At 38.6% G+C, this 26,780-nt stretch overlaps 1 protein-coding gene across 4 annotated transcripts; it reads left to right on the forward strand.

Annotated features, from left to right (window-relative positions):
• On the forward strand, positions 1 to 26,780 carry LOC311288259 (actin-binding protein WASF3). Of its 4 annotated transcripts, none has more exons than XM_084405574.1 (11): positions 1 to 294; positions 11,297 to 11,438; positions 13,271 to 13,405; positions 16,624 to 16,777; positions 19,298 to 19,415; positions 19,811 to 19,894; positions 20,220 to 20,398; positions 21,894 to 22,178; positions 22,983 to 23,368; positions 24,405 to 24,608; positions 26,123 to 26,780. In XM_084405574.1, the coding sequence occupies exons 2-10, from the start codon at positions 11,306 to 11,308 to the stop codon at positions 24,560 to 24,562; spliced, it is 1,632 nt and encodes a 543-aa protein (XP_084261700.1). In that variant the 5' UTR covers positions 1 to 294; positions 11,297 to 11,305; the 3' UTR covers positions 24,563 to 24,608; positions 26,123 to 26,780. The 4 variants fall into 4 exon arrangements, with proteins under 4 accessions (XP_084261700.1, XP_084261703.1, XP_084261701.1 ...); XM_084405576.1 differs by having other exon boundaries at positions 99 to 294; positions 11,294 to 11,438; XM_084405577.1 differs by lacking the exon at positions 19,811 to 19,894 and having other exon boundaries at positions 79 to 294.

Raw genomic sequence — 26,780 nt, forward strand, 5'->3', positions numbered from 1 at the left:
TGCTCCAGTCGGTCCTTATTTTGGTGGGAGGTGGTCAAGGCTAGAGTCTGCGCATGCGCGCAGGGCAGCGTTTATCTTGCTCTAGCTGAAGACTCGACGCTGTCAAGGAAACGCGCACGCTGGGTGCATCGTTCCGAGATTTACAAACAACTGAACCTGTTTCGCGCACCGTTATTCATATTAGCCGTTGCAGATAATAGCAGTTGAGCGACGCATGCGATGTAACAATACAGTGGGAGAGAGACATACGGACCGAAATCATAGAGACGCCGCGCCAGTGCTTGATATACACAGGTAAACGGTCTTTTAATCGGTTTTGCATCTCTCATGGGCTTGGACAAAGCTGAGCTGCTAACGCTAACATCGCGCGCAAGTGCTCTGTTTTGATCGCGTAAAAAGGCTGTGGTGTGTTTTGTTATGTGTGTTATTGCTGTAACGAGGATTAATGTGATACCGTGAAAATATTCGTAACATGGAGTGGGCATTTTATTATTATTTGCTTTGGCGAGAAATCATGTGGTACTAACAAATAAAATATGTTGTCAATTGAGACAGGAACTGCGACGGTATAACTGTTACATCCATATTTTTGTTTACATAATTTATAATAGGTCGATCTAGTTTGCCTAAGGGCTTGCTGTCTCCAGAATATGTATGTGTATGTGTAACGTGAGTGATATTTCTTGCATAAATCTACAAAAACAAAACTATGATAATTATAACTATTATAAAACACAAAAATAATGGGTTATCTTCATTTTTCTTTGTTTGTTTTCTGTCCACCCAAAGTCTGTCCATCTTTTCATTTAAGTATTCTCTCAGTTTTCAGACTCCTCAGTCTCAATTAGGGCCTACCTGGTTGGACCCTGCACTTTGAGCTCTTTTCCAACATTTGTTGCCTATATATGTTGCATTTCTTATGACCCTAAATATTTGGTTGGCATCATTTATTAAAATAAAAAATAATCTTAACATTATTATTTATTTATTTTTTAATTATGTACAAGTGAAAACATCTCCAGGGCCCCCAAAACTGCCCCAGACTCCAGAGGGTGTCAATTTGATCATGTTAGCCCAAGTAAATGATTTGTGTCCACTGTCTAGCGTTCTTACCAACTTTGAAACGCCCCCCTTGATTGTGACTGTCATGAGCCGGAATGGATCTGTTTACTTGAACTATAGCATTGATGTCAATTCGGTAAATGTACTGAATGGACATGTTCACAAGTCTTTAACGTCCAAGTCAAGTCTCAACTCAAGTTTCTGTTTAGCTGAACTGTACTGCCTGTATTTGTACAGCAGGCCACCTCTCTGCTTTGTTGTGTGCAATGTGTTTGTGTGCAATGCCTATGTAAAAGTGCTGTTTGCTGCTATTTTGCCTTTGCCTTTTGTTACCCTACACCAAAAAAAGAAAATGCAAGCATGGCCTGTCTTTTGAGCCCATCGAAAAAGGGCTTTCTAGGTCACACTACATATCAGGATACTAGACAGCTGGACTAAACCAGTGCCTGTCTCATTTTCTCTCTTTTATTCACTTCAGTTGTCAATATGAGTAGGTGCTGCTTTAAATAATTTGTTTCCGGTTTTGTGAGCAAACCCAAAAACACACACAGACATGCATACACACAGTCTGTTTTACCAGCATGCTTACTCAGTAATTTCAGGCAGCAGTAGGGCATGATCGATGCTATGTCGTTGTAGTTACTTTACATGGGTGTCACGGTGGTCATCATTGATGTTGTGAATCAATCCACTTCTGTATAATGTCATCAATCTCAGACAGGCTGTAGACTTGCTGTGGTAGTCGGTGTTAAACAGTGTTCGACCGTACACCGATTACATTACTTGCCCATTGCGGCACCGTCGTTTTGCTTTTTTATAGAAATATAAACCATTTAGTTCAGTTGGACAAAGGACACTACAATTAGACTATAAACTAAAAGGACCCTATTTTAAAGATCTTAGTCTTTAGTCTAAGTCTAAAGCGCACGGCGCAAGTCCACTTTTGCTAGTTTAACGACAGGAAAAATGGTCGGTGTGCCCGGCGCATGGCCTAAAAGGGTTTTCCCTATTCTCTTAATGAGTAATGGGTGTCTGTGTTTTGGGTGTAACTTGAAATAAACCAATCAGAGTCTCACCGCTGAAACTAGCAAAAAACACTTTTGTCGCGCCTGGCGCCGCATTGCACCGTGTGTGGCGGAGAACTTGCGCAACATCTTGTCATTGACAAATATCTTATCTTGTATAATGTGCAGCCAGTGCTCCTTATAGAGCTGGTAAGTCCCGCCCCCTTCGCTAACCCCGCTGGACCTCTAGGTTGAAAAATCGTCAATGCAAGTGAATGGGAGAAAATAATTATTTTCTGGTCCCGTTTGAATTGTGCCATGAATGTGAACAAATGTTGTCTGTGAATTTTTTATATAATCTTTCGTGTGAAGAATGCTACAATTTAGCGGGTAGAAGTTTGATACGGTTAGACTTTGTGTGAGAGCACTTTGTGAACTACAACTCTTCGCTGCTTTCGACGCGTTTGGAAAGTCACCACCATTCGCACACGGACACTAGCTCACGGATCCCGCTAAACATGACTGTGTCTTTGGTGCACTTCACCGCCTTCTTTCAGGGAGAGGACAAAATCGTTGAGGTTGGCGAAAACCACGGCTAAGTCAACTTTATGGGGTGACGTCACATAGGCGACATGTAGTCTTTCTCGTTATGTCTTTTTCACAACTGCTAGCCGAAGAATCATACCATATACTGTCAAACTCGTAACATGAAAGATTATATAAAAAATTCACAGACAACATATGTTCACATTCATGGCACAATTCACACGGGACCAGAAAATAATTATTTTCTCACATTCACTTGCATTGACGATTTTTCAACCTAGAGGTCCAGCGGGGTTTTACGGAAGGGGCGGGACTTACCAGCTCTATACACAGAGTATGCGTGATCACGAATTCAAAAGCTAAAGTGAAAAGCGAGCGATTGGTCGATTAGTTGTCCATCAACCAAGTTGGTTATCGAAAACACCCAATTTATTTATTTAAAGAAACAAAAAAACAAACTCAGCATAACAAATTTTGAAACAAATATGCTGTCTTCAGTAATGCATTTCAAGATGGTTATTGTCCGATTTCAAATTGCATGCTGTGAACAATGTTTTTTTTTTTTTTTTTTTTTTTGGGGAGGTCTATGGTTTTTGGACAAGTTTTGTGCAATGACCCTGAATCGGCCTAATTATGTAGCACGTTTGGGACCTAGCCAACTAGTCATTTAGACAACCCACCAACTAGCTGATTTAGATAATGTTTAGTCTTGCACATTCCTAATTTGTCCTTAAATTCCTTACCCTCAGTTTCACAGACAAGGCTTAACTGGAAGCAACTTGAACAGGAATTTCTTAAAATATGTCAGTGGGTGCCATTGTTTTGTCTCAAGATGCAAACCGGTAATCTTTTTTTATAAGGCACATTTATAAAAGGTAGGCTACTTAAATGTCCTAAACTTAGGCCTAATCCTGACTTAATTTAAACTTTGTCTGTGAAACCGGCCCTTAAAGTCTCTATGTAATGGAAGTTGGAAAAAAGAAAAGAAACACATAGGCCTACAAGGATGAATCGTTCACAACAACATTCTTTTAAAGAAAATAGATGAAATTGCATTGATTTTCATTTCATGCCGACTTTAAGTTTTTGTTTGAATATCAAACTGAAGTAATCATTCTTTTGGGTCTTCTCTGGGCTGAAGGTTTCATCCATCTCCATTCAGCCCACAGCCATATTTCACTCCCCAGTTAGCCCACCGCATTCTCTCCAAACACCCCAGTTTATTTTTCCTGTTAGCCTGCCCCCTTTACTCAGATGTAGGGATCCATCCATGTCCTAATAAATCTGGAGATACAAAGCAGGTCACAGATCAGAGCAGTCCTCAAAGCACTGGCTCCAGGGAGTGACCCCTTTTGCTCCAAAGCCTTATCCAGCCAGGGGTTCATGCACAGGGACTCCAGCTAGGTCACATGGTGTCCTGGCTGATTTGTTCCGATTGTGCTGAATGTAGCACATTTAATTGTGTGTGACGGAGTGAGAAGAGTTCATGGGAGAGAAACAGAGAGCTTACCCTCAAGCCCATCCCAGTTTAACAAATGAACTCTTATTTAATGCTAAAGTTTGGGCTTTATAGGAATCCTTTTTTCATCTAACATTAGGCTATATGATGGCTTAACATTAGGATACAGCACATGTATTTTCATAAATTTATTCTCAGTTTTCAGACTCCTCAGTCTGAATTAGGGCATACCTGGTTTTGAGTACATGTAAATGTTGGACCCTGCACTTTGAGCTCTTTACCAAGCCAGCCTATATATGTTGCATTTCTTATGAGCCTAAATATTCGGTTGGCATCATTTCTGAAAAAATAAAATAAAAATCTCAACATTAATATATATTTTTTCAACTGTTTTGTGCATTGTGCATCTCCAGGGCCCCAAGAAATGCCCCAGACTCCAGAGGGTGTCAATTTTATCATATTTATGTTTAAAAAATGTGGGGAGTTGGCCCAATTTTGACCAATGTTATAGACCTTATGCACCAGAGAAACAAGGGCGCCGCCATCTTTGGAATATTGTCTTTTAACTTCCGTTTTGCGGTCGCTCTGTATATTTATATGGCATTTCTGTCCAGGAGTAATTCGCTTTTTAAGTGGATTTACTTAATGTAAAGTTAACGAAAGTTATCATGAGGACAGTAATGTTTAAAGCAGATGACTTAACAAATGTAAATCGACCGGGAAGATTTTAAAACGAGCCGTTCATTAATAAACACGCAAAACGCTGTGAAAATACAGACCGGAAGTCAAAAGACAATGAGCGCAGCGCTGAAAAGGGGCGGAGCTACATAAGGTCTATAGGCTGTCCCTATTGCTAAATCATACACAACCACATCACATAGGCTAGATCTATGAATATTATTAGCGGTGGCTGCAACCCTACAGTGTGCGCATGCACTGACACACAAACAAATACTCTGTTGTTTTTGTTGAAAGGAATGGCTGTGTTGTTCTCTGCTTTTCACCAAATCATTAGCACACTCGTCTTTTTGACTTTTTCTTTTTTTCTATCCGAAACTATAGTAACATTGAAACCGAACTCGCACAGTGTATGCCCACCTTTAGTCAACTTACTGAAATAAATGTAAGTTTAACTGAAAAGAAATTTATTTATTTAAAATAAAACTATTTAAAAAAAATGACGAGAGCACATGAAAATGTAAACATGAAAACTTATTAATAAAAACTATAATGGAAGGTCAAATATAAATAAAACTAAAATAACACTAGTCTGAAGTCATTGACCTTGGAGGGAATAATGTGCATTTTGTTCTGTCTTTCTGTTTGTCTAACTCTCTTGTCTGTCGAAGTGTTTGGCTTCTGCTCTTCTCTCCTCTTCTCTTTTTTTGATCAAGCAACAATCGGGGGCATGAAAGGAAACCATGGCAACACTTCCTCTCAGTCTGCACTAATGACACTCTTGTTCTGTGTTCCGAACGGCACTGAATATTTAGGATAAGGGAACAGAATGCAGAATGTAATCGTATTTCCTTAAAGGTTTTTTTTTTTTTTTTGATGGCTTTGGTTGAGGGTTGATCAGCATGGCTCCCAGAGAGCATTGTGGAAGCCAGTGGAAAAGGGGATAAGGGGGGATCAGGGGCTCTGGAATCTGAGCAGCACAAACACATGTCTGCTCATCAGATCGACCTGCTGTTTGTGCTCCTCTTGATTTGACATTTAAAACATCATTTCCTCCTGAAAACTGTTGCTGGGAGAAGAGAAAGGAAGCAGCAATGACTCTGATGTTGGACAATGTTTGTCAGTTTTATGGTCGCAAATGTTAAAGATATCCGATATAAGTCTGGTATTGTTGATGTTTGTATAGTTATGTTTGCATGTCAGCGTCTCTCTCAAACATCAAACTCAGGTTCGGACCAGGCAATCGAACCAAGTCTGAAACCACCCTAGTCAAAAATATAGTTTTTTCGATATGTAGCCTATCGATACTGAAAATATCTGAAACCGTTTCAATACAAATTTTCCGCACTATTGATACACTGATAGCAGCTGCGCTTTCTCGCTCTCTTCTCCTTTCTCCGACAGCGAGTTGATATACCCGCCTTACTTGTTTCATTCGCTCCAGGTGAATAGTGCTGTTGTTACACAGCCTGAATTTCAGTACGAGATTGCAGGGATTGCACATTATTTAAGTCATTCTGCAGCCCACGAGTACCAAATTGAGTTAATTTATTCACGTAAATACAGTCGGTTATGTTTGTATGTCTTAAGTGAACGTTTACAGTTGCGAAAGAAAACGCATGTGTAACAATAGATGCGTGCATTCGCTCTTAAAGTGACAGCAGCCTAATAAACCTGCTGTGCTGCTAATTATGTTATATTAAACAACAAAAGAAAAGATAAAATCAACTGCTCTTGACTGAATAACCTTTGTAACTTTAATTGGATTAATCTGCATTTAATATTTATAATAAAGACTTTTATCCAGTTTTATTTTACATTTAAATGACTTTATTCAAATTCTGTAGTATTTCTTACCTTAATACTACTGTTAGACTTTGCCAAAATCTTAAAGCACCTTTGATTTCATTTATCTTTATTCTGTTGTACCGTATTTATTTGCAATTATAATTGTAATTATAGTTTATTTATATTTTATTACTGACTGTTTACTTGTCTAATGTAAATTCAATTCAAGCTTCCTTGTGCTGTTTGTACGCTATTGCAACAGAATTACCCTATTGTAAAAACACAAATACACTGAGTGAGCAAACATGTATGTGAGATGATAATAATAGGAATGTTTCTTGATCACATAATTGGCATATTATAATGAGAGCTTTTCCTTCACAGAAATAAATTACATACACTATACATGACTGTATACATGTACATGATACATTACATGCATCTTTTGTTGTAGTGTGTCAGTAGGAAATATCGATTTACATTTCCAAACATAAATTTTGCCATTAATTGTGGCAAAATCCAGTGAGATTTTTGTATGCGCAAGGAGTCTGACAACAGCTGGTATGATCTGATCTCACCATCATCGACTCCGTCTGGGATTACATGAAGGGAACAGAAAAATCTGAGACAAATGCAAAGCTACAGTACTGTGAAAACTTTTAGGCACTTTCTTAAGAGACTTTCGAACATAATGTCATAAATAGATTTGATTTATCTATTAACTAAATCAAATCAATATTTGGTGTGGGCACCCTTTGCATTTAAAACAGCTTTTGTCCAGGTACACTTGCACATAGTTTTTCAAGTAGCTTTGCAGGTCCGTTTCTTCAGGCATTATGGAGACGTTGTTGCAGTTCTTCTGGATTTAGTCTGTCTGTTTCTTCATGTAATCACAGACGGACTCAATGATGGCGAGATCAGCTCTCTGTGTGGATCATACCGGCTGTTTTCAGACTCCTTGCGCATACAAAAATGTCACTGGATTATTACAATTAATGGCAAAATGAATGTTTGGAAATGTAAACCGATATTTCCTACTGAAACACTACAGCAAAATATATAAATAACTGGCCTAGAGTGCCTAAGACTTTTGCACAGTACTGTATATTAAACCAGTTAAAGTAATATTTTCACAATTTTGTGGATCAAATAAATGTAGCCGCAGATGGATTGCATTTGATTGGAACCTGTTAAGAGAATGAACGTCAGTGTTTGTGACTAATGATATAGTGTGTGATATTTTGCAAGCGGTCTGCAGGCACTTGGCTCACAGTGGGAGATGAGTGTTTGATAGCGTTACATTGACTTTTAAACACATGCCTGTAGAGAGGGGGAGCTAGGCCTTTAATTCCATTATAAATGCTGTCTGTTTCACACAGAGCAGAAGATCATGCATGCATACAAACTTAATAAATTACACTGATGCACATCAAAAACAACATACATCCACAAAAGCGGATAGTTCTGTCTTTAATATCATGCAAACAGAGACTATACACGCTCACAGAGTCTGACTCCTACTGCTGCACTATAACTGCTCCTAATCAGATGATTGTGAATGAGTGTTTAGCGTTGGTTAATGAGGTGAACCTCTTATGCTCATTGCTCTTAATATTCATATTAATATACATATTACATATTTCTGCTGTACATCCCCACCACACACATTACAGCAACTCAACAATTCGCTCTGCTGCTCTCCCCTCCTGCTGTCAGAGAGAGATGGGGAAATTCAGACATGCTTAGGTAGTCATTAAATAAGTGTGTGTGTGTGTAGTGAATTTAAGATCTCTGTGCTAATGTCTGTATATATCAGAGAGGGAGGGGCTTACAAGAGTGGGTGTTGCTCTGCTGCATTTCTGATGTCTTGTTGAGATGTATAGAAGGGATTCTCTCTGCACCATGTTTCACTCTTCTCCCTCTCTCTCGTTCTCTCTCTCTCTAATTCAATCCTTTCTCAGAAGCCATTTCAGTGTTGTTTCCATGGCAACATCATCAAGGCCCCTCCTGGCATGGTGGCACATTTTTTGGCTCTCTCTTTCTCTCATTCATTGCTTTACGTTCTCTCTGTGTGTGCTTCCTATAATTGTCATCATTCTCATCATCATTTTTTCCAGTTTGTGTTTAACGGTTCAAGTTTTTAATATTATTTTAATATTATACTATAGACCTCCAACCCTGTACTGATTTGATTTCATTACAAGTTAAACTAAATGGAAATGTTGATTTGGCAACTAGCTGAAATAAAATAAGTTTTTATATTTTAACATTTATTTTATTTTAAGTAACAAAAAAAGCTTTTTTATGCTTTTGGTTTTAGTTAAATAAAACCCTAAATTACGTGAAGAGAGAAGATAATGAGAGAGAAGTGAGAGAGTTGGAACACCTGTTTGTAATTGTATTTTTTTTGTAAGTATAAGAATTCCCTGAATTGAAAATTGAGAATTCATTCAAAATCCATTTAATTGTATTTTTTTTTTTTTTTTTTTACTTTTTCTGATTGGCTGAGATTGCATCAAGTTGCGCAGCAATTTCGATGAAAACTTGATATCCATCATGGCAGGTTAGGATATGGCGTTGGTATCAGTGACTGTGTTTCCGATCTTAGAGATCTGCCAATCTAAACAGCATTTTGTATGTCCCGAGTCAGCAGCAAACTAAAACTGTCTTGGTAGGTAACATTCCTGTAGCTCAACTGCCAGGCACCAGCAACGCCTATGTCATGGATTTGATTCCCAGGGACATACTGATAAAATGCATATCATGAATTTTTTGAAGGTCAAAATCACTGGAAAAACACGTCTGCTGAATGCATAAATGTAAATGTAGATTGAGAGCTCACAAGGTTTTTAGAGACAGCCATGATGAACTGTCCTGCTTCTGAGTATTTTTCAGTCAGATGTGTCCTTTCATTCCCCTAAAACACATAGACAGATATTATCTTATTCTCTCTCTCTCTCTCTCTCTGTCTTTCCATTAACCCATCCTTTTATTACTTCTACACTTCACACAGTCCTGCCGAGCGCTCGAGGGAGTTAGGATTACAGCCCTGTCTCTCTATGGTCTCACTCATCTCTACTGCTTTATTCATGAGCAGACTCAGAGAAGACAGACTGAAAAAGAGTGTGAATATTTCAGTGCAGTGTAATCTGTTATTGAACTGGTGTGTAATTGTTATGATGGTGTGTATAAAAGAGATCAGGCCAGCACTTGATGATCAGCTGAGCAAAATTCAAAATTTTCACATTTCCATTATTGACTGATAAAATATACAGTGTCTGGTCTATTGCTTTTCTCTAGGCTAATTAATAAACATTACCACAGGAAAAGATGCTAATAGGGATTAGAAGTGAAGAATAGGGGAGAAAATACAATTTTAAAGTGTCCTTGTGGAGAGATAGAGACTAGGAGTTAGGATTTGGGAAGAGAAACAATAGATTTCAGGTGTATTCCAGTGGAATAATTCATGGGATGTTGTTCATTAAATTGGGTGACCAGATCACAGTACCGCAGTGTCTGCTTCACATTGAAAGAGCAGAATCAAATGAAAAAAAAGAACTCACAACCTCTGTGATTGATAAGACTAAAAGAGCTCTTGCTGCAGTTATTGGCCACGTACACACTGTAAAGTTTGAATCCCCTAAATTATCGTTCCGTCTGTTTACGAAACGGGCAGAGAATTGAGTAGAAAAACAACCGTCGCAAAGGCATCCAAGTGCGTTAATAGCGGTCAGTGCTCTGCCTTTATTTTTCCAATGAATCTTTCTTTCTATAATATTATTTGGTAGTCAGAGGTGGGGTGGGGTTTGGGGCACAGAGAAAAAAAACAGTAATATTATAAATGATTATTATTACAATTTAAAATATCAGGTTACTATTTTAAATTTCAAGTTATTTCTGTAATGGCTATTTCTGTTATTTCTTTATTTTTTAGCAGCCATTTATCCATTATTCAGTGTCACATGGTCCTTCAGGAATCATTTCTTATTATCACAAAAACTGGTTGAAAACTATTGCGCTACGTAATATTTTTGTGAAAACCGTGAAGTTTTTTTTTGTTTTGTTTTTAAGATAATTTGATTAATAAATGCAGTTCAAAAGAACTGCATTTAAAATAGTATTACTTTTTTTATTTAAAAAAAATACAGACCAAACTTTTGAATGGTAGTGTAGTTCAATTACTTTATTGGTATTTAGTATATAGATGTTTTTCCATTCACTTTCAGACCGAAATAATAACTAGACACACAAGAAAGCAGGAGCACTCACACACATGTCTGCTGTCCCACAGGGCTATAACAGCACTCTTTTTCATGTCTCATTAGCAGCATACTAGTCCGCTTTTGTTGCCAGGCGATGTTGTCTGCATGCCCAGGTCACTGAACCATTGTGCCTGTATCAGTGTGTGTAATGCCTGTGACTGTCTTTATTTGTGTTTTTCTGTGGTCTTTGGTGGTCTGTAAACATAAGCAGTATGTCAGATGCCTGTATTAACTACAGGTGAATGATTTTTCAGCACAACACGCTTAAAAGACTTTAATATTTTTGAATTGGCAGTGAGGAAGGATTTAAATTTATGTTTATTTTATAGCTATTTTATAGTTATTCATTTTTCAACAATTTTGTCTGAGGGCTCCGTTTAAATGGATGTTTATTTTATAGCTCTGGAAATGACTCAAATGATTCTCATTTGGTGTTTGAGTTCATTAGGTGGTTGGTTTGTGCCTTAACAGGTCTCTCTGTTTCTCTGTCTCAGCAGTAGTCAGTCATGCCGCTGGTGAAGAGGAGCATTGAGCCCAAGCACCTCTGTCGAGGAGCTCTGCCTGATGGAGTTCCCAGTGAGCTGGAGTGTGTCACCAACAGCACCCTGGCGGCCATCATCAAACAACTGGGCAGCTTGAGTGAGTTTCACCCTGCTTTTCATTTCTTTCTTGTTGAGTTGTTTGTTCTTTTATATAATAATGTTATCTGTTGAAATAAGTCCCATTTGTGTTATCTCACAATGTCGGAGACTCTCACCCTACTGAAAAGTCAGGAAAACAATCATTCAACCAGACTGCCATTATAGCCAAGCACTGTATACAAAACATTGTCTGCTGTATTTCTCTCTCGGGACCAAAATGCGCCTTTGGGTGTGGATGTGCTGGCACTCCCGTGGCCGAACGTGTTGCTATATGCATTCCCACCGCTGAGTCTAATTTCTCCCACCCTAGACTGACTAAGAGAAAACTGATTATCTCTTCTTCTGATAGCCCCTCATTGGCCGGTAGAAATCGTCCAGCTCCTTCAGGGAGCTTCAGTTCTTACATGGCGTTTTATGAAGGGAGTGAAGCGTTTGAGACCAGTGTCAAAGCGGCTGGTCCAGTCATGGGACTTGTCCACGGTTCTGAATGCTTTAACTCGTGCTTTAACTCACTCTGGAGAGTGTTTTATATTAATATACTATACTTCTATGGGTCTTCATTCCCCGCCCGGCTTAAGGGCTCATTCTAGGGGTAGAGGTGGCTACCTCATGGGCATTGTTCAAGGGGATGTTTGGTGGAAGATGTGTTACGGGAGTTGGCTATATCATTCCCATAGTGAGATACCGAGCGATTGTTTGAAAGAGAACATAAGGTTACTTGAGTAACCCCGGTTCTCTGAGAACAGAGCAAGTTATCTCACCAAGCTTCCCTACTCGCATGACACAGGAGAAGAGCATGCTTAGAATGCTGTTTCGGGGATCACAGCTGTATATATAGAGAGGGGGTGGGCTCCTTGTCATGAGCTGTTATTGGTCCGTCAGACGTGACGTGGTGTAATTGGTCCTTCCATACACTTCCATAGTGTAATTGGTCCGTTCCCATAGTGAGATATATCGCTCAGTTCTCAGAGAACCGGGGTTACGCAATTAACCTAACATTTTTTTTTATTTTAAAACCTCCGTTTATTGTTTACCGGTTCCCCATTCTTCCCTGCGCCTTGAACTTTGTTACATTTATATTTAAAAGCATTTTAAATAGCACATTAAAATATAACACTTGGAAAAAGAATACCTTAAGAGGTAGGGCCTAATCTTTTAATTTTACCTCAGATGCGTTTTCTTCGTGTCAGTCATGGAGAGCACAGAAATTACCGCTCATAAGACAAATGAGGTGCGGGAGTATTTTGAATTCGAAATAAAACAGAAAAGTTTATGTAAGCTGTGCCATTTCAAACTGGCATAATTCCACCAGAGCCATGCATAACCGTATTCAGGACACGCACGTAGGCTATAGGTGTGATAGCCGAAGCAAGGAAATGCCCATCGCATATTCACTTCATCTCTGAAAAAATCTGAATTAGAATAAGCCAAGTGTGCAGCGTTTAGGGGCATTTATTATGGGATTTGACTGTTTGATTAATAGATTAAGTGCTCAAATGGATCATATACACAAGGCTTCAGAGGGTTTCTTACTTGTGGACTAGTCGACTAGTCTGTTACAAATCTTCTGTTTAAACGATAAGTTAAATTATTGGATGCGCATATCCCTAGATTAAACCGAGATGCATGCCACAAGCAAATTGTTTCCTAACCAGGGTCTTTATCTAGTTTTTATCATCCTGTAAACCTGCTTAATCTGTAGACACCATTCTGGTCCACCAGCTTGAACAAGTTTTGCTGGTCCACTAGCAAGACCAACACAAAGCCAGTGTGAAAATTCATTTGATCTTTTCAGCATGCCATTCTCTTCTGTCTGCATTTGTCTTGAAGGTCGTCACGCAGAGGACATCTTTGGAGAGCTGTTTAATGAAGCCAACAGTTTCTACATGCGTATGAATAACCTGCAGGAGAGAGTGGACCTGCTGGCTATCAAAGTCACTCAGCTGGACTCCACCGTGGAAGAGGGTAACATCAAGCATTAAGCTTTATCTCTACGTCATCTCCAGATCTTATCAAGCTTTCAGCTGTAGCAGGTAGCAGCTGGAGAGAGGCTGAGAAAGAGCATGTTTGCCTTCAAGTGCTGTCCTCTATAATGGTCTTCTTTTAGCCTGTAGTTAGAGGGATGACCCAGCTTTCTCTGCCATGAAAGAGAGAGAAATCAAACTGTATCACTTTACTCCTCCCTCTACTCCTCTCATCTCTTTCTTTTGTTCTTCTTTCTGTGGAATAGAAGAATCCAGTGTCTGGTGGTACTGTCTTTTGTCTCAATAAATGAAACGGATAGCAGCGCTCAGCACATCTCTCTGATGTCAGGCTATGTGTTTTGATGCCCATCACATAATTTTTTTTTTATCTGTAAACACCCTGCCCGTATGTAAAATCTAGATCAGGGCCGCGTTACATGTTCTAACGATGTCCTCGTCTATTTAAAACATTCTGCCCAGCTGTGATCGATAACTGGAGATCCGATAAAGAGGGTTTAATATGTTCCAGCTCCCCTGTGACCCCTCGTTTAGGGAGAAGAAACATCGACGTTTCTTTTAAAGTCCGAGCGATCCATTATCACATCCTCAACCACACCCGCGCTGAGAGCCAAGGCCTGCTGGGAATGCACACCATGCAGTTTCTGGACCGTGTGTGTGTGTTTATAGCTCTCTAATGTGTGTGTCTGTCTGACCTGATGCTGATCTGGGGTTTTATGTGTGCTGCATGCAGAATGAAGGGTTGTGAAGGAGACAGAAGTGTGTGGTTGTGTGTGTGTGTGTGGTTGTGCTAGCAGAAAGGGTGATGGGGTTTGCTGGCATTCATGGTTGTGTCTGATCCAAAAATGTCACCCCATCCCCTCCCTTAACGTTCGTTCTAATTATTAATTTATAACCAGCCATCCACACTTAAAACCGAGTTTCTTTTGCACTCCAACAGTCTGTGTACAAGGACAAAACAGGTATTTAGAGATGGAAATAAAAAAATTGAACAAAGAGATAGATGAAGAAATCTGAAATGAATAAAATAAGGCCTGTAGTCAGTATGTGATGTGGAAAGCTCTATGTTATAAGTACATCATTGGATATTAATGTCTAACTGCCAGGATTATTATAGTTGATTAAATCTAAAGCGGTAACACTTTACAATAAGGTCTCATTTCTTAACATTAGTTAATGCATTAACTAGCATGAACTTACAATGAACAAAATATTTTTACAACATTTATTAACCTTGTTCATGTTAGTTAACAGTGCATTAACTAATGTTAAAAGATACAACTTTTGAAATTACAGATGTATTAGTAAATGCTGAGATTAGCATCAACTAATTTAAATAAATGCTGTAGAAGGATTGTTAGTTTGTGTTAAATAATGTAGTTAATGTTAACAAATGAACCTTTATTGTAAAGTGTTACCATTAAAGCAATTAATAAAAAAGCATTTTTGTTAATTGAAATGAAATAAACCTAAAATAACTGAAATTAAAACTCAAACTTATTTTGTTTCAGCTATTTGCCAAAACATTTCTCATTTTCATTTAGTTTATCTTGATTAATAAAATAACTAAAACTTGAAATAAAAATGAAGAAAAACTGTATATACATTTAAAAAAATAAAAGAATACAAATGACAAAAATCTAAATTAATAAACTTCAAATGAATAAGCATCAATTTAAAATATATATAACATACATGCACTGAGAGTTGCATCCAGGGCTGTCGCTAGCTGGGCGAAAGGTGGCGGTGCCCCACAATTTTAGCCGAGGGGGAAACCCCCACCCCCCTTCCGAACCGATTTCAAACAAGGGTGAAAAATGGGGCTCATAACTCATAGTAACAGCAGAAAAGCAGAAACACCTTGTTTTATAAGTTGTCCCTGGTTTGACCTTATATACCCCATTCCTGCCATCAGATCAGCCAGTATATGCTCCGCCTTGAATTATTAATGTTCAATAAAGTAGTACAGTGGCCCCTGAGGCACAGCCAGTGCTTTCATATTCCGAGTGTTCTCCTGTGGCATACATAATTAGAGGGTGATTGAGGCAGTCTATCATTCTTTACATCAAAACAAGCCCCGCCCCCTCAGTGACAGACTACCCCAAGACTAATGTAGAAGATCCTAATAATTATTTAGTTTTGGACCAGAGCCAAGACATTAATTTCCACACAATGGCACTATCTAAATAGCTCTTTTCCACTGCTGTGCACTGCTTTCTGTGCAAAAACATAATTTGTATAAAATAATTTTAGTCATAGTATGTTGTTGATACTGTTGATAAAACAGTTGATACTGTTGATAAAAAGGCCATTTAAATTTGTACATATTTACTTATTTTTATATATAATTAAAATTTAGATTTTAGATTATCAATATTATCATTAATTAAAAAATGTAAACACTTGTCATTAGTTATCACATTTTGTGACCCACTGTGATGTCCCAGTTTTAATGTGTACACTGAGATTTGAGGGTTGAATTCGAAATATTAGTCCCTTTTTCCATATCCCACACACAGTGTATAGATCCTTACCTTGGTTTTGATTTGGGTAGTGGCGATATACAGAACATCTTAAGTCACTGGTGAAGCTCCACATTCTCCAAGGCAGTCAATGCAATGATGTCACTCTTAAATCTGATCTCATATTTGTCTGTGCCATTCCAGATTAGTCCAGGGTGAGAAGCAGAGCATGTGAATAGGAGAATGACCATCTGCTGTCTCCTGGATAGCTCTGTCCTCTCCTTAAGTGACTTAAGTAGGGATTTTACACAGCTCTGCTTTAAGGCCCTTTACTCTTTACGCTGATGACAGCTTGTCTTAGTCAAACCACAACTTTAATCACCATAATAGTAAACATTAAACCGATCTTGGGTAATGGGCGTAATTATTGGCTTATCAATATCCAGTCGTCAATGAGTGGCAGTTAACTGGCTGTTTTGTGGCCCACTGCACTTAGCCGAGTGGTCATTACAGAGGTGACGGTTCCTTTCTGGTTCTGGTGCTCGTGTATAGTAGTTTGTCATTCATTATGGTGAGGATGAACCATTAGCCTTACTTTGATCTGTCTTGCCTTCATATAAGTGTATTTTGTCTTGTTTCATTGGTTCTTCATTGTGTAAAATCTTAATATCTTAGACAGTCTCTCAATGAAGAAATAAATGCATAAAACCTGAACTCTACCTCTGTCCCCCATCTTTAGTCTCTCTGCAAGATATCAACATGAGAAAGGCCTTCAAGAGCTCCACCATTCAGGACCAACAGGTGGTTTCCAGGAACTCCATCCCTAATCCTGTACTGGAGCTCTACCACCGTGGAGACAAACCTCCCCCTCTCAATATACTCAGCCCTTACAGGTGACATCATCATCCTCACTTCCAGCAGACATTCCGCCATGAGACACATTACATGGTGTTTAATATCAACAGTAGCGACAGTGCATCTTCTGTGGCACACTGTAGCTTTAGCTCAGCTTCTTTCTTTTTTTTTTTTCATACAAGTAATGATGTACTGTGGAGATGGCCAAGCTTTTTATTACAAAGGGCCAAAAATCAAACTTGATTGAGGCCAGTGGGCAGAAAGAAAATATTGCATTATATCCAACTACTGTATATTATGCAGGGCTTAAAGTACTCCGGCCGGGGGCCGGATTTCCGGCTTGAGGGCAGGTCCGGCATCCGGCGCAGGCAAAATTTATTTATCAGGCTGCAAATTACAGTCGGAGGCACTTTCGGTGCGGACGCGCTTGTAAAAAACTAGCGCGTCGATTCCATTCTGAGCGTGCATACCGCGCGGCTACATTTGAAATAACGAACTTGAGTGCGCAAAAGACGCGATATGTGAACAGGCCCTAATCTGACTTGAATAACACACCGGTCCCCTTCAACCTACCACCTTGATTCAAGAGTCAGCGCGCACAGCTGTCACAGCCAATGGGAGCATGATATTAGGTTGTCTTAACCAATTGCTAGAGAGGAGGGCGGATCTTGTGCAGGAACCAGTTCGCAGTTAGCTTCAGAGCTGCCAACTCTCACGCATTCACCATGAGACACACGCAATTGACACTTCACACGCTCTCACGACACACATCAATTTTCTCACGCACAGAAAAATCACGAAGCAAAGAGGACACGGAGACCGACAGACTAGACAGAGCAGGTTACTTATGATATAAAAAAATCTCAGCTCTCAGACTCTGTCACTTTTATTACGAAATTCAAACAATAAATACCGTTTTGGCGCTTGTAAATGTGACGCGACCACTTATCTATATAGAATGACATTATATAGATCAGTGGACACGACAGATCCCTAGCGGCAGGTGAACCGATCATCTCTAGCTAGTAAATAAACACGAATGAACAATGTTGAAAGATACAGTACAACTTACCGAAATGTATATTCCTCATACATAATATCGACCAATCAATCAAACAAAGGGGTCAATAAAACAGCTGGAGAACAATTATGTCACATTACATTTACCTCAGGAAAGCCATTTGATGACCATAATATAGGCTATAGCACGGTAGTTGGCTAGAAAAAAAGAGCTATAGAGAGTATTTTGCTAAATATGTGTACTATATTACACATTTATTATATTTTTACTTATATCATTAAATAAAGTTGTTATTATAATAAAAACGCATTATATATCTCTCAGTATGTTTACAGCATTAGGTGAGTTGTTATTTTCTTAAGAAAAATTAATGCCTATCTTGTGTAGCCTACCTAATATTTATCCAAATGAGTCAATATTAAATCAAATCACAATAATTGAATTGAATTGAAAACCAGAAATTGTACCATGTAGCCTAGGCTAAACATTGTAACATGTTGTCACTAAGCCTAATAAAATTCAGTTTAGTTACTAAAATGTTTCGACAATCACAATACACTTATTGTGATGCAATAAAAAAAATTACATCCCCTCCAAACCCCCCCTGCCGCCGCCGCCATAAATCTCACTCCAAGCAAAACTCAAAAGTTGGCAGCTATGTAGCTTGTACACACGCTATATGGAGAATGGAGTTGTTATTTTCTTGACACAGTAAGCCTAGTACTATTTTGGCACAATAGTTGTTAATGTGTTGAAAATATGACTGTGCTGTTGCTCATAGAATTGGTTAATAGAAAAAACAGGCTTGGTAAAAGTCCTGGTTGAGCCACAGAAAGTTCAGGCTCAGGATTTTTTTTCACTTTAAGCCCTGATTATGTTAAAAATTTGATATGCCCCACCCCGGGGGAACATTTTGTACATTTTAAAGTGAAATACATCAATCTGGTGCACTTTGGGAGCAAAATGAAGAGCTCTAACCCATTTTCAGTGACTAAATTTAAAAAAAAAAGTTGGCTTGTACCTGGCCTTCTTTTTAGTTGTGATAGTGTCTCAGTCCACTTCACCTTCACACTTGGTGGTTTTAAAAAGCCAAAATATTTAAATATAATAATAATAATTTTATATTACGTTCATACGTTGCGTTCCCAAATGCGTGTTAAACTCAGACCACATGAAGAGATTAAGTTTACTGCATTTGCTGTTAGATTTTAGTTCAATTGACAAATACTTTGTCCAAAGCAATGGTGCAAAACACAACATTAGAGATGTTTTATGTTATTATGGAAGTGCAAGTATATTTTCGGGTCATTTTGACAGATTAGCACAGATTAGATTGTGTCCCTGGTTTGTGCATCTCTGGTGTAGTGTGACAAAATGATAAATCACCTGCTGCTCATCAAGTTCACTCTCCTAGAATGTTCTCAATCTCAAGTGGTGTCTGAAAGACCCATTTGTTTTAGCAAATGAGTTTGTTTAAACCATTTCTCCCATTCAATACAATACTTCTACAACCATCATATGTTCTTTCTTTATATAGAGATGATAAGAAGGATGCACTGAAGTTCTACACGGATCCCTCCTACTTCTTTATCCTCTGGAGGGAGAAAATGCTGCAAGCCACAGAGGACAAGAGAAAAGAAAAGAGGAGACAGAAGGTGTGTGTCTACTATGTGCGCTTTGTGTCCTGTTTCACTATCTGCTTTTTCCACAATGTGCTGCATTTGGGATGTCAAAAATACTGCAACTTTGGTACCAAGTTTGTACTAAAATAAATGTTGTTGTACATGTTACTAACATGGTTAAGATTGACTTTAACTTGTCAACAAGAGGTGGAATAATGCTTAGCACATCAGACAACCTACCTTTCATTCCATGGCACTTTCAGGCCCCTGGTAAAACCAGTTTCTCAGATTCATTTCCTCTCTACAAACCAGAAGCCAGTGTGTTTATATGCAAAGAAGAGAGCAGAAAGAAACACGTCAGTGGACGTGTCTTTATGTGTGCATGAATGAGAGCTCTAACCCCCCCAGAATCTGCCCCTTCTCTCCAGACCAGCGGCTCAGGCCAGACTCACTCAGACCAGACTAAGTCCCACTCCAGGCAGGCCCTACTCAGAAGCCCCCTCCTGTCCTCCGTAAGAGACCTGCATTTCTGTCAATCCCTCACTGCTGACTCCTTTTTATGCATCCACTTTCTTTCCCTACGGTCTCTTCACTTGCTTTTCTACTGAGTGCGTGTGTATGTTTAATGCATTCCCTGAATTATGTAGAAAACTTTCTTCACAGCATTTTCAGTGAAAGATGTGGACACTACTTTGCTTGCTTGACAATCTAAAACTCTTTCACCAAATGTGATTTGTGATGAAACCCTGGGCTTTCTGCAACATTAGCCTTTCTTTCTCACTCACTCTTGTTTGATCTTTCTCTCTCTCTCTCTCTCTCTCTCTCACACTAACTCAGGAGCAGCAGAAGCAGGTTGAGGACCCCAGTCGTGAGGTGAAAAAGGTTCGTAAGGCTCGAAATCGCAGACAGGAGTGGAACGTAATGGCGTATGATAAGGAGTTCCGCCCAGATGCCCGCTTCACACCTTCTCCTTACCATGGCATGTCTTCTGAAGGCTCCCTCTCACCGGACAACAGGTTAATGGTCTCTTTCACTTTGACTCTTTCATCAATAGCCTACATGATCATTAAAGTGGGCTGCAGTTCAGCATAACTCAGTACTGCCATCTGTTGACTCTTTGAGCTACCAACATCTGTTTGCATTTATAGAGACACCTGAGCAGTTTGTTTTTAAAATACATAAAGTAATAATAAACTTGATATGGTTGAAAACACTGAACAGTTGTGATTCATGACAGGTGAGTGCTTCCGTCTCTGGTTCAGCGCGCCAGCCAAAGTGCCCGTTTTAAACTGTCTTTTTTTTAAAATGATTCATTGATATTTGTTTGAGTCTCTGCGTGAACATGTTTCATATATTAAATGTATGTTTTGTATGTAGTGTGTGCTTTAGATGAATTGTGCTTTTCATTGTTTTATCGGTGTGAAGAAAGGGAAGAATGGGACATTTTAATGTACCATTTGAAAGTTTGGTGTCAGTAAGATTTTTTTTTTTTTATATATATATATATATATATATATATATATATATATACTTTTATTTTATTCATCAAGGAACGACACATTTCTATTTCAAATAAATGCTGTTCTTTTGAACTTCCTATTTAGCAAAGAATCCTGAAAAAAAAGAATTATCAAAGTGTCTAAAATATTAAGCAGCACAACTGTTTTCAATCTTGATTTTCTTAAACGCCAAATCAGCATATTAAAATGATAAAGGATCATGTGACACTGGTTTTGGCTCTTTTAACATTTATTCTGGTGCTTTGGCTTGCCCATAGACTTAAGAAGTCTAACATAAAATCAACATTAATAATCAACATGATTATTTGTGGTAATAAACAACAGAATGCCACACATACCCCTTTTCCACCAAAAAAGAACTGGTTCGGAACTGGTGCTCGTTCAAAGTTGGTTCAACTTGCGAACCTTCTCAGAACCTGTTTGTTTTTCCACTGACTAGAGAGCCCAGCGAACGACGTCGTTACGTCACTGTCTATGTTGCCATAGGCTTACGTCTTAGCTTTCCTAGAAACGCTTGCGCCAACTTCAAGCATAACAATTACAATGGTGGACTACATCGTCTTTCTGCAAATGTTTCTCCTGGCATTGCGATCCTTTATTGGGGTCAGAAGAAGACGTTTAGAACACATTTGTGCTGCTGGTCTGGATTACTATAGATGGAGGTTACGGTCAAGAAGTAGTTCGACAATAACCCCTCCCCCAGCCTCCGCCGTAAGCATGACGTGGTAAAAGAACGGTTCTAGTCCAGCAAAGAGTTGGTGCCGCTTTGGAACCAATTTTCCTGGCCGAGAACCGGTTCTTTGGCTGTCGAAACACAAAGAACTGGTTCGCAAGTAGGCACCGGCTCCGAACCGGCACCGGCACTGCCTTGGTGGAAAAGGGGTAACAGATGCTTTCAATAGAGCTGAAGTTTGGAAACAAAAGCATTTGAATTGCATTTAATGATTTTCTCTTCATGTCCTCCCCGCCCCTGTCTCTTTTCCGCCATCAGGTCGGTTGCCTCAGACATGGGTGAGCACTCTTACCCAGGCAGCCCCAGTCACCCGGCTCAACAGATGGCTGTGACCAGTGCCTACTCTGCTGCTGATGGCAAAGAGCACCTCATGGCCCCCTCTCATGTTCAGACCCAGTCCCTGGACCGCGGTTACCGGCCGGCCCCTTCCTCCTCCGCTCCACCTGGGAGACAGACCATCGGCAGGGTTCAGACCTCCCATGGACAACCAGTCACAGACCCCGCTCTCAATGGGCCACGCCCCCTGCAGGCTAAAGACTACAGGTCTGTTATTCTTTGGCTTCTCTTAATACAGTATCTCCTGTTTAAAAAGTGTTTAAAGCAGAGTTTCCTAACTTTTTTTAAATAAGCGGAACCCTTATGATCTAAATTATTTACGTGAAACATAACATTTTAATTATACATAATTTATTTATTTTATTCAGTTATTTAATGCATTTATTTTACTCTCTCATGAATCCCCTGCAGTTCCATCATATGAACCACTAGGGGTTGCAAAACCCTGGTCTAAATGCTATTTCATTCATATTTTTGTTTAGAGTCTGAAGAATGTAAAAAATACATATACAATCATGTGTAAAATTTAGCTAGCATCATGTCTGTGGCCAAGCACTGTTTTAATTTTAATTTTAGTTTGTTTGTTTGTTATTTAGGATATTATTTATTTTTATTTTATTAGCTTTTGAGGTTTCCACATTTGTATCTAGTATTGATAGATTTTTTTTTTTTTTTACATTTTTTAGTACTTGTAGTACAAGTTTTTTCAGTGAATTTCTTTTTTTTCCCTCATCTTTATTCCAGTAAACAATTTTTTTTTTTATAATTTCAGTTTTAGTTAACGATAACAATACTGATGCAAGAGCTTATTTATTTATTCATTTATTTATTTATTTATTTATTTATTTTTACAGCATAACATGTATTTTTTGTATTAGCCAAAAAAGCATGCTCAAATGAATAACATAAAAAGGCAATGAGTTTCCATCTTGTAGTGTGCTTCAAGCTTAAAGCTCATCTCTTGAGTAAAGTAGTTTGCCTGAACAATTTCTATCTCTGTTTGTATCTCAGTGGTCAGCAGTCTCAGCATCGAGAGTATTTCATTCCTCCTGCTCCTCCTCCACCTCCACCTCTCATTCCTTCCGCCCAGACTGCCTTTGACAGTCCCACTGGCCCCTCCTCTGCCCCGGCCAGTGCCATGCCATCTCTTACCCAGACTTACAACCCCTCTCCTCCGACTCCTGCCCTCCCTGCTTCTTACACTCCTTCCCCAACCCATCCTCCCCCCGCAGCCCCCCCTCCACCTCCACCTGGGCCACCCACACACCCCCACTCGCACCCTCACTCACACATCATGCCCAATGCCCCTGTGGAAGCACCAGTTGTCAGGAAGGGCCAGGTACCTCTCATCCCAATGAGCGATGCACGCAGCGACCTGCTGGCAGCCATCCGACGAGGTGAGAGGTCACACATCAAGTGGGATTTGGGTGTGAAGAAGTCAGAGGACTACAATCTACTTTTTTTTTTTTTTTCTTGTTTCGATAGTGAGAATTGGCGGCATCATGAAAATAATGTCACAATGTAAAAACTCATCATGTTGTTTTTTTATATTAGATACATTCTTAATATAATATAATATAATATTATACCATTCAAAGATTTAGGGACAGTACATTTGTTTTAGTTTTTTAAAGAAATTAATACTTTTATTTTAGCAAGGATGCCTTAAATTGATCAAAAGTGACAATATAAAGACGATTATAATATTACAAGTACTGTTATAAGTAATGACTGCTGAAATCAGGGTTGTATGATAGGAATCAATTCTATTTTAAAATGTATTCAAATAGAAAACAGTTATTTTAAATTGTAATAGTATTTCACAATATTACTGTTTTTGATTTAATAAATGCAGCCTTGGTGAGCATAAGAAAGACTTCTTTCAAAACATAATTAAAATCTTTTTTTATTATTAGTATTATTTTAGGGTGAAATTTCAAATACTTGAGATTTACAAAGACACTAATATTACTGCACTCATATTACTGTGAATAGGAGAAATATGCAATATGGTGGAATAAGTCCCGCCTTCCCAATCGCCAATTGGTAAAGTCATTGCACCTTTGCAGATGCCTTTAGAAGCTCCGGTTGGCATAGCCAGCATTGGCTGGTCCAGCCTGAAAAATGCTTAGTACACAAGGAATGCTTTTTTTGTCATTATTTCAGTGTTTAGAGACAATGTATGAGACAGTTGATGTTAGATTTCACTGCAATTGCAAGCTTGGTGAACAGCTTTGTAGAATTTGATGTTTCCCCATTCAAAGAGTACTTGCATGACTTAAATAGCTGCCCGAGAGGCGTTTCAAAGATGGCCGCCAAGTGAAATGACTTGCACTGAAGGAACAGTTCTTGAGAGGTTCACCCTTTTGGTTATATATGAATAAATGTTCAGGCATCTTCTCTGGTCCTCCCTTTTCCATTTTTGTCTTATAGGGATCCAGCTGCGTAAGGTGCAGGAACAGCGGGAGCAGGAAGCGAAGAAGGAGCCAATTGGAAACGACGTGGCCACTATTTTATCGCGTCGCATCGCCGTGGAGTACAGCGAATCCGACGAAGACTCTGAGCTGGATGAAAACGAGTGGTCAGACTGAGACAGGAAAAACGACAATAGAGGAATCAAAAAAAAAAAAACATGAAGTAAGCGTTAGAGTGTAGGTTTCAGAGAACAGAATTATCACAACTAATGTAGCATGTCGATGTCTGTCTGCACTAATATAACATGGCTCCTGTGTTTTAAAAGAAGGGCTGCGTAACTACAAAGTCTCAAAGAGACAAAACCAGAAACTTTTGAATTTTAGATCGTACGTCTTAAATTAAAGCCTTGACGGTGAAATTTAATGAGAGTTTTGACCCCGTGGAGCAATGTCGGTTAGAGATCGGCTCATCAACGCAGTGAGCTTGAGTCCTCCGCCTGAGACTATTCATCACTTACTCTGAGTGTGGTGGTCCTACCATCTGTCCTCTCTCCTGCACTCTTTCTCTCTCTCTCTAACCTTAGAACATGACCTCATAATTATCGGAACAGCCAGCTGGATGATCATGCAATGTTAACTTTAGCTTGAAGGACTTAGGGCTGTGAAATGATTAATCGCATCCAAAATAAAAGTTTGTTTACATAATATATGTGTGTGCACTGTGTATAATTATTTTGTATATATAAATACAAACACATGCATGTATATATTTAAGAAATATTTGCATGTGTATATACTGTATATATATTTATATGTAATTTATATTATATATAAATATTTTATATATAAATAACACATTTTTCTTAAATATATACATTCATGTGTGTGTATTTGTATATACAAAATAATTATACACAGTACACACACACATTACATAAACACAAACTTTTATTTTGGATGCGATCTAATCATTTCACAGCCCTACAGGAAACGGTCAGAAATATATTTGAGGCTATATACTAAATGTTTAAGTGAACATTTTCATGTTCAAGCCCAAAGAAACAACTGCATTTTGACCTCTTGAATGCATGTTGACCAAGTATCAAGCAGATAACAAACCAGTTGAAAGTCTAAATGCAATATTCTTGAGCGATTCGCTCCAATAGAGCACAAATACACAGTAGATGTTTAGTGAAGATTTTAGTTTGTTAATTAAAAATGTATAAAAGTTATTCATGTTTACATCCCAGCTAATTGAACCGTATGGATGGACAATCTGAATCAGAAAATTGTATCAAGGCCGTGTATGTAAGATATAATCAAATTCTGCTGGGAATATAACTTATTTTCTGTATCTAAGGGATGGCGGGAAGCTCAGTGATGATGTTTAACATACTTTATTGGTGATTGCTATTTCCCCAAATTTAATTAAATAATTTAACCCATTTGGATGGATTGGAATGAGTTTTAGGGTTTTATTTGCTTTCTTCTTGACTACAAGTCGGGCTTTTAAAGGACTTTGATCGTGCATTGGTGCATTCTGAATCCACCAATACGTTAAAATCACAAATTGTGATTGCTGCTACTTGTAGGCAGTTACTTGTAGTGCAACTACAAATTAAACAACTTTAATACTTTGTTTTGAGGTTCAAGTGGTGCTGTGTTAGTAGTTATGGACTGTATCTTTAACTGTGTCAGTTCAAACTCTGCCTTTGTTTTTTCCACCGTCTTTTCAAGGATGGAAATAGAAAAAGAAATCATAGTCTTCTGTGTCTTTTCAAATGGATACAGTTCATGGTCATCTGTTCCCTAAAGGATCAAACCATTCGCTTGTCAGTCATCGCACTCTGCATTGTTACCAAGGCAACAGGCACACCATAATTGAGCAGACAACAACGAAGACAGCTGTGCTTGTAACACAAACACAAATAGAAATTAACAGTGTTTTCTGTGTAATTGATCAACAGCTGGTTTGGGGTCATTATTTAATTTTAGTTTTGTTTGCTAGTTTTTTTTATTTGGAATCATCTTGCCCTCTAGGGCATCTGAAATGTTAAATATGCTAATTTGTACAGAATAAGAGCACTTCAGTATTTCAGCTTTTATTTTTTATTTATTTGCTTAAATGTGTCATTCACTGCACAAATAGGGAGGCTTCGAGTTTAAACTCTCCCAACTTAACAGCTATCGTGTGCTGTGTATTTAGCCTGTGTTTTGTATGTAAAGAATGAAGTCCTTTGTGTTTTAAACAATGTGATGTATAGAACTTTGTTAAAATGGCAGAACTTTGATTTATATAGATAATGAACAGTATGAGAATCAATGTATCAAAAAATATAATGTAAGCAAATGCTGCATGCATGTATGAACTGCCATTAAAGTGCTTCTTAAAACA

Source organism: Rutilus rutilus (assembly GCF_951802725.1).
Source record: "Rutilus rutilus genome assembly, chromosome: 3".
Taxonomy (NCBI): Eukaryota; Metazoa; Chordata; class Actinopteri; order Cypriniformes; family Leuciscidae; genus Rutilus; species Rutilus rutilus.

Bases quoted from the DNA above. Each gene is read 5' to 3' on its own strand.
- LOC311288259 (XM_084405574.1), top strand. From the start codon at position 11,306: ATGCCGCTGGTGAAGAGGAGCATTGAGCCCAAGCACCTCTGTCGAGGA. The intron at 19,416-19,810 runs GTGTGTGTCTAC...CCTTCTCTCCAG, and splicing joins AAGAAAAGAGGAGACAGAAG to ACCAGCGGCTCAGGCCAGAC. The intron at 19,895-20,219 runs GTAAGAGACCTG...ACACTAACTCAG, and splicing joins GAAGCCCCCTCCTGTCCTCC to GAGCAGCAGAAGCAGGTTGA.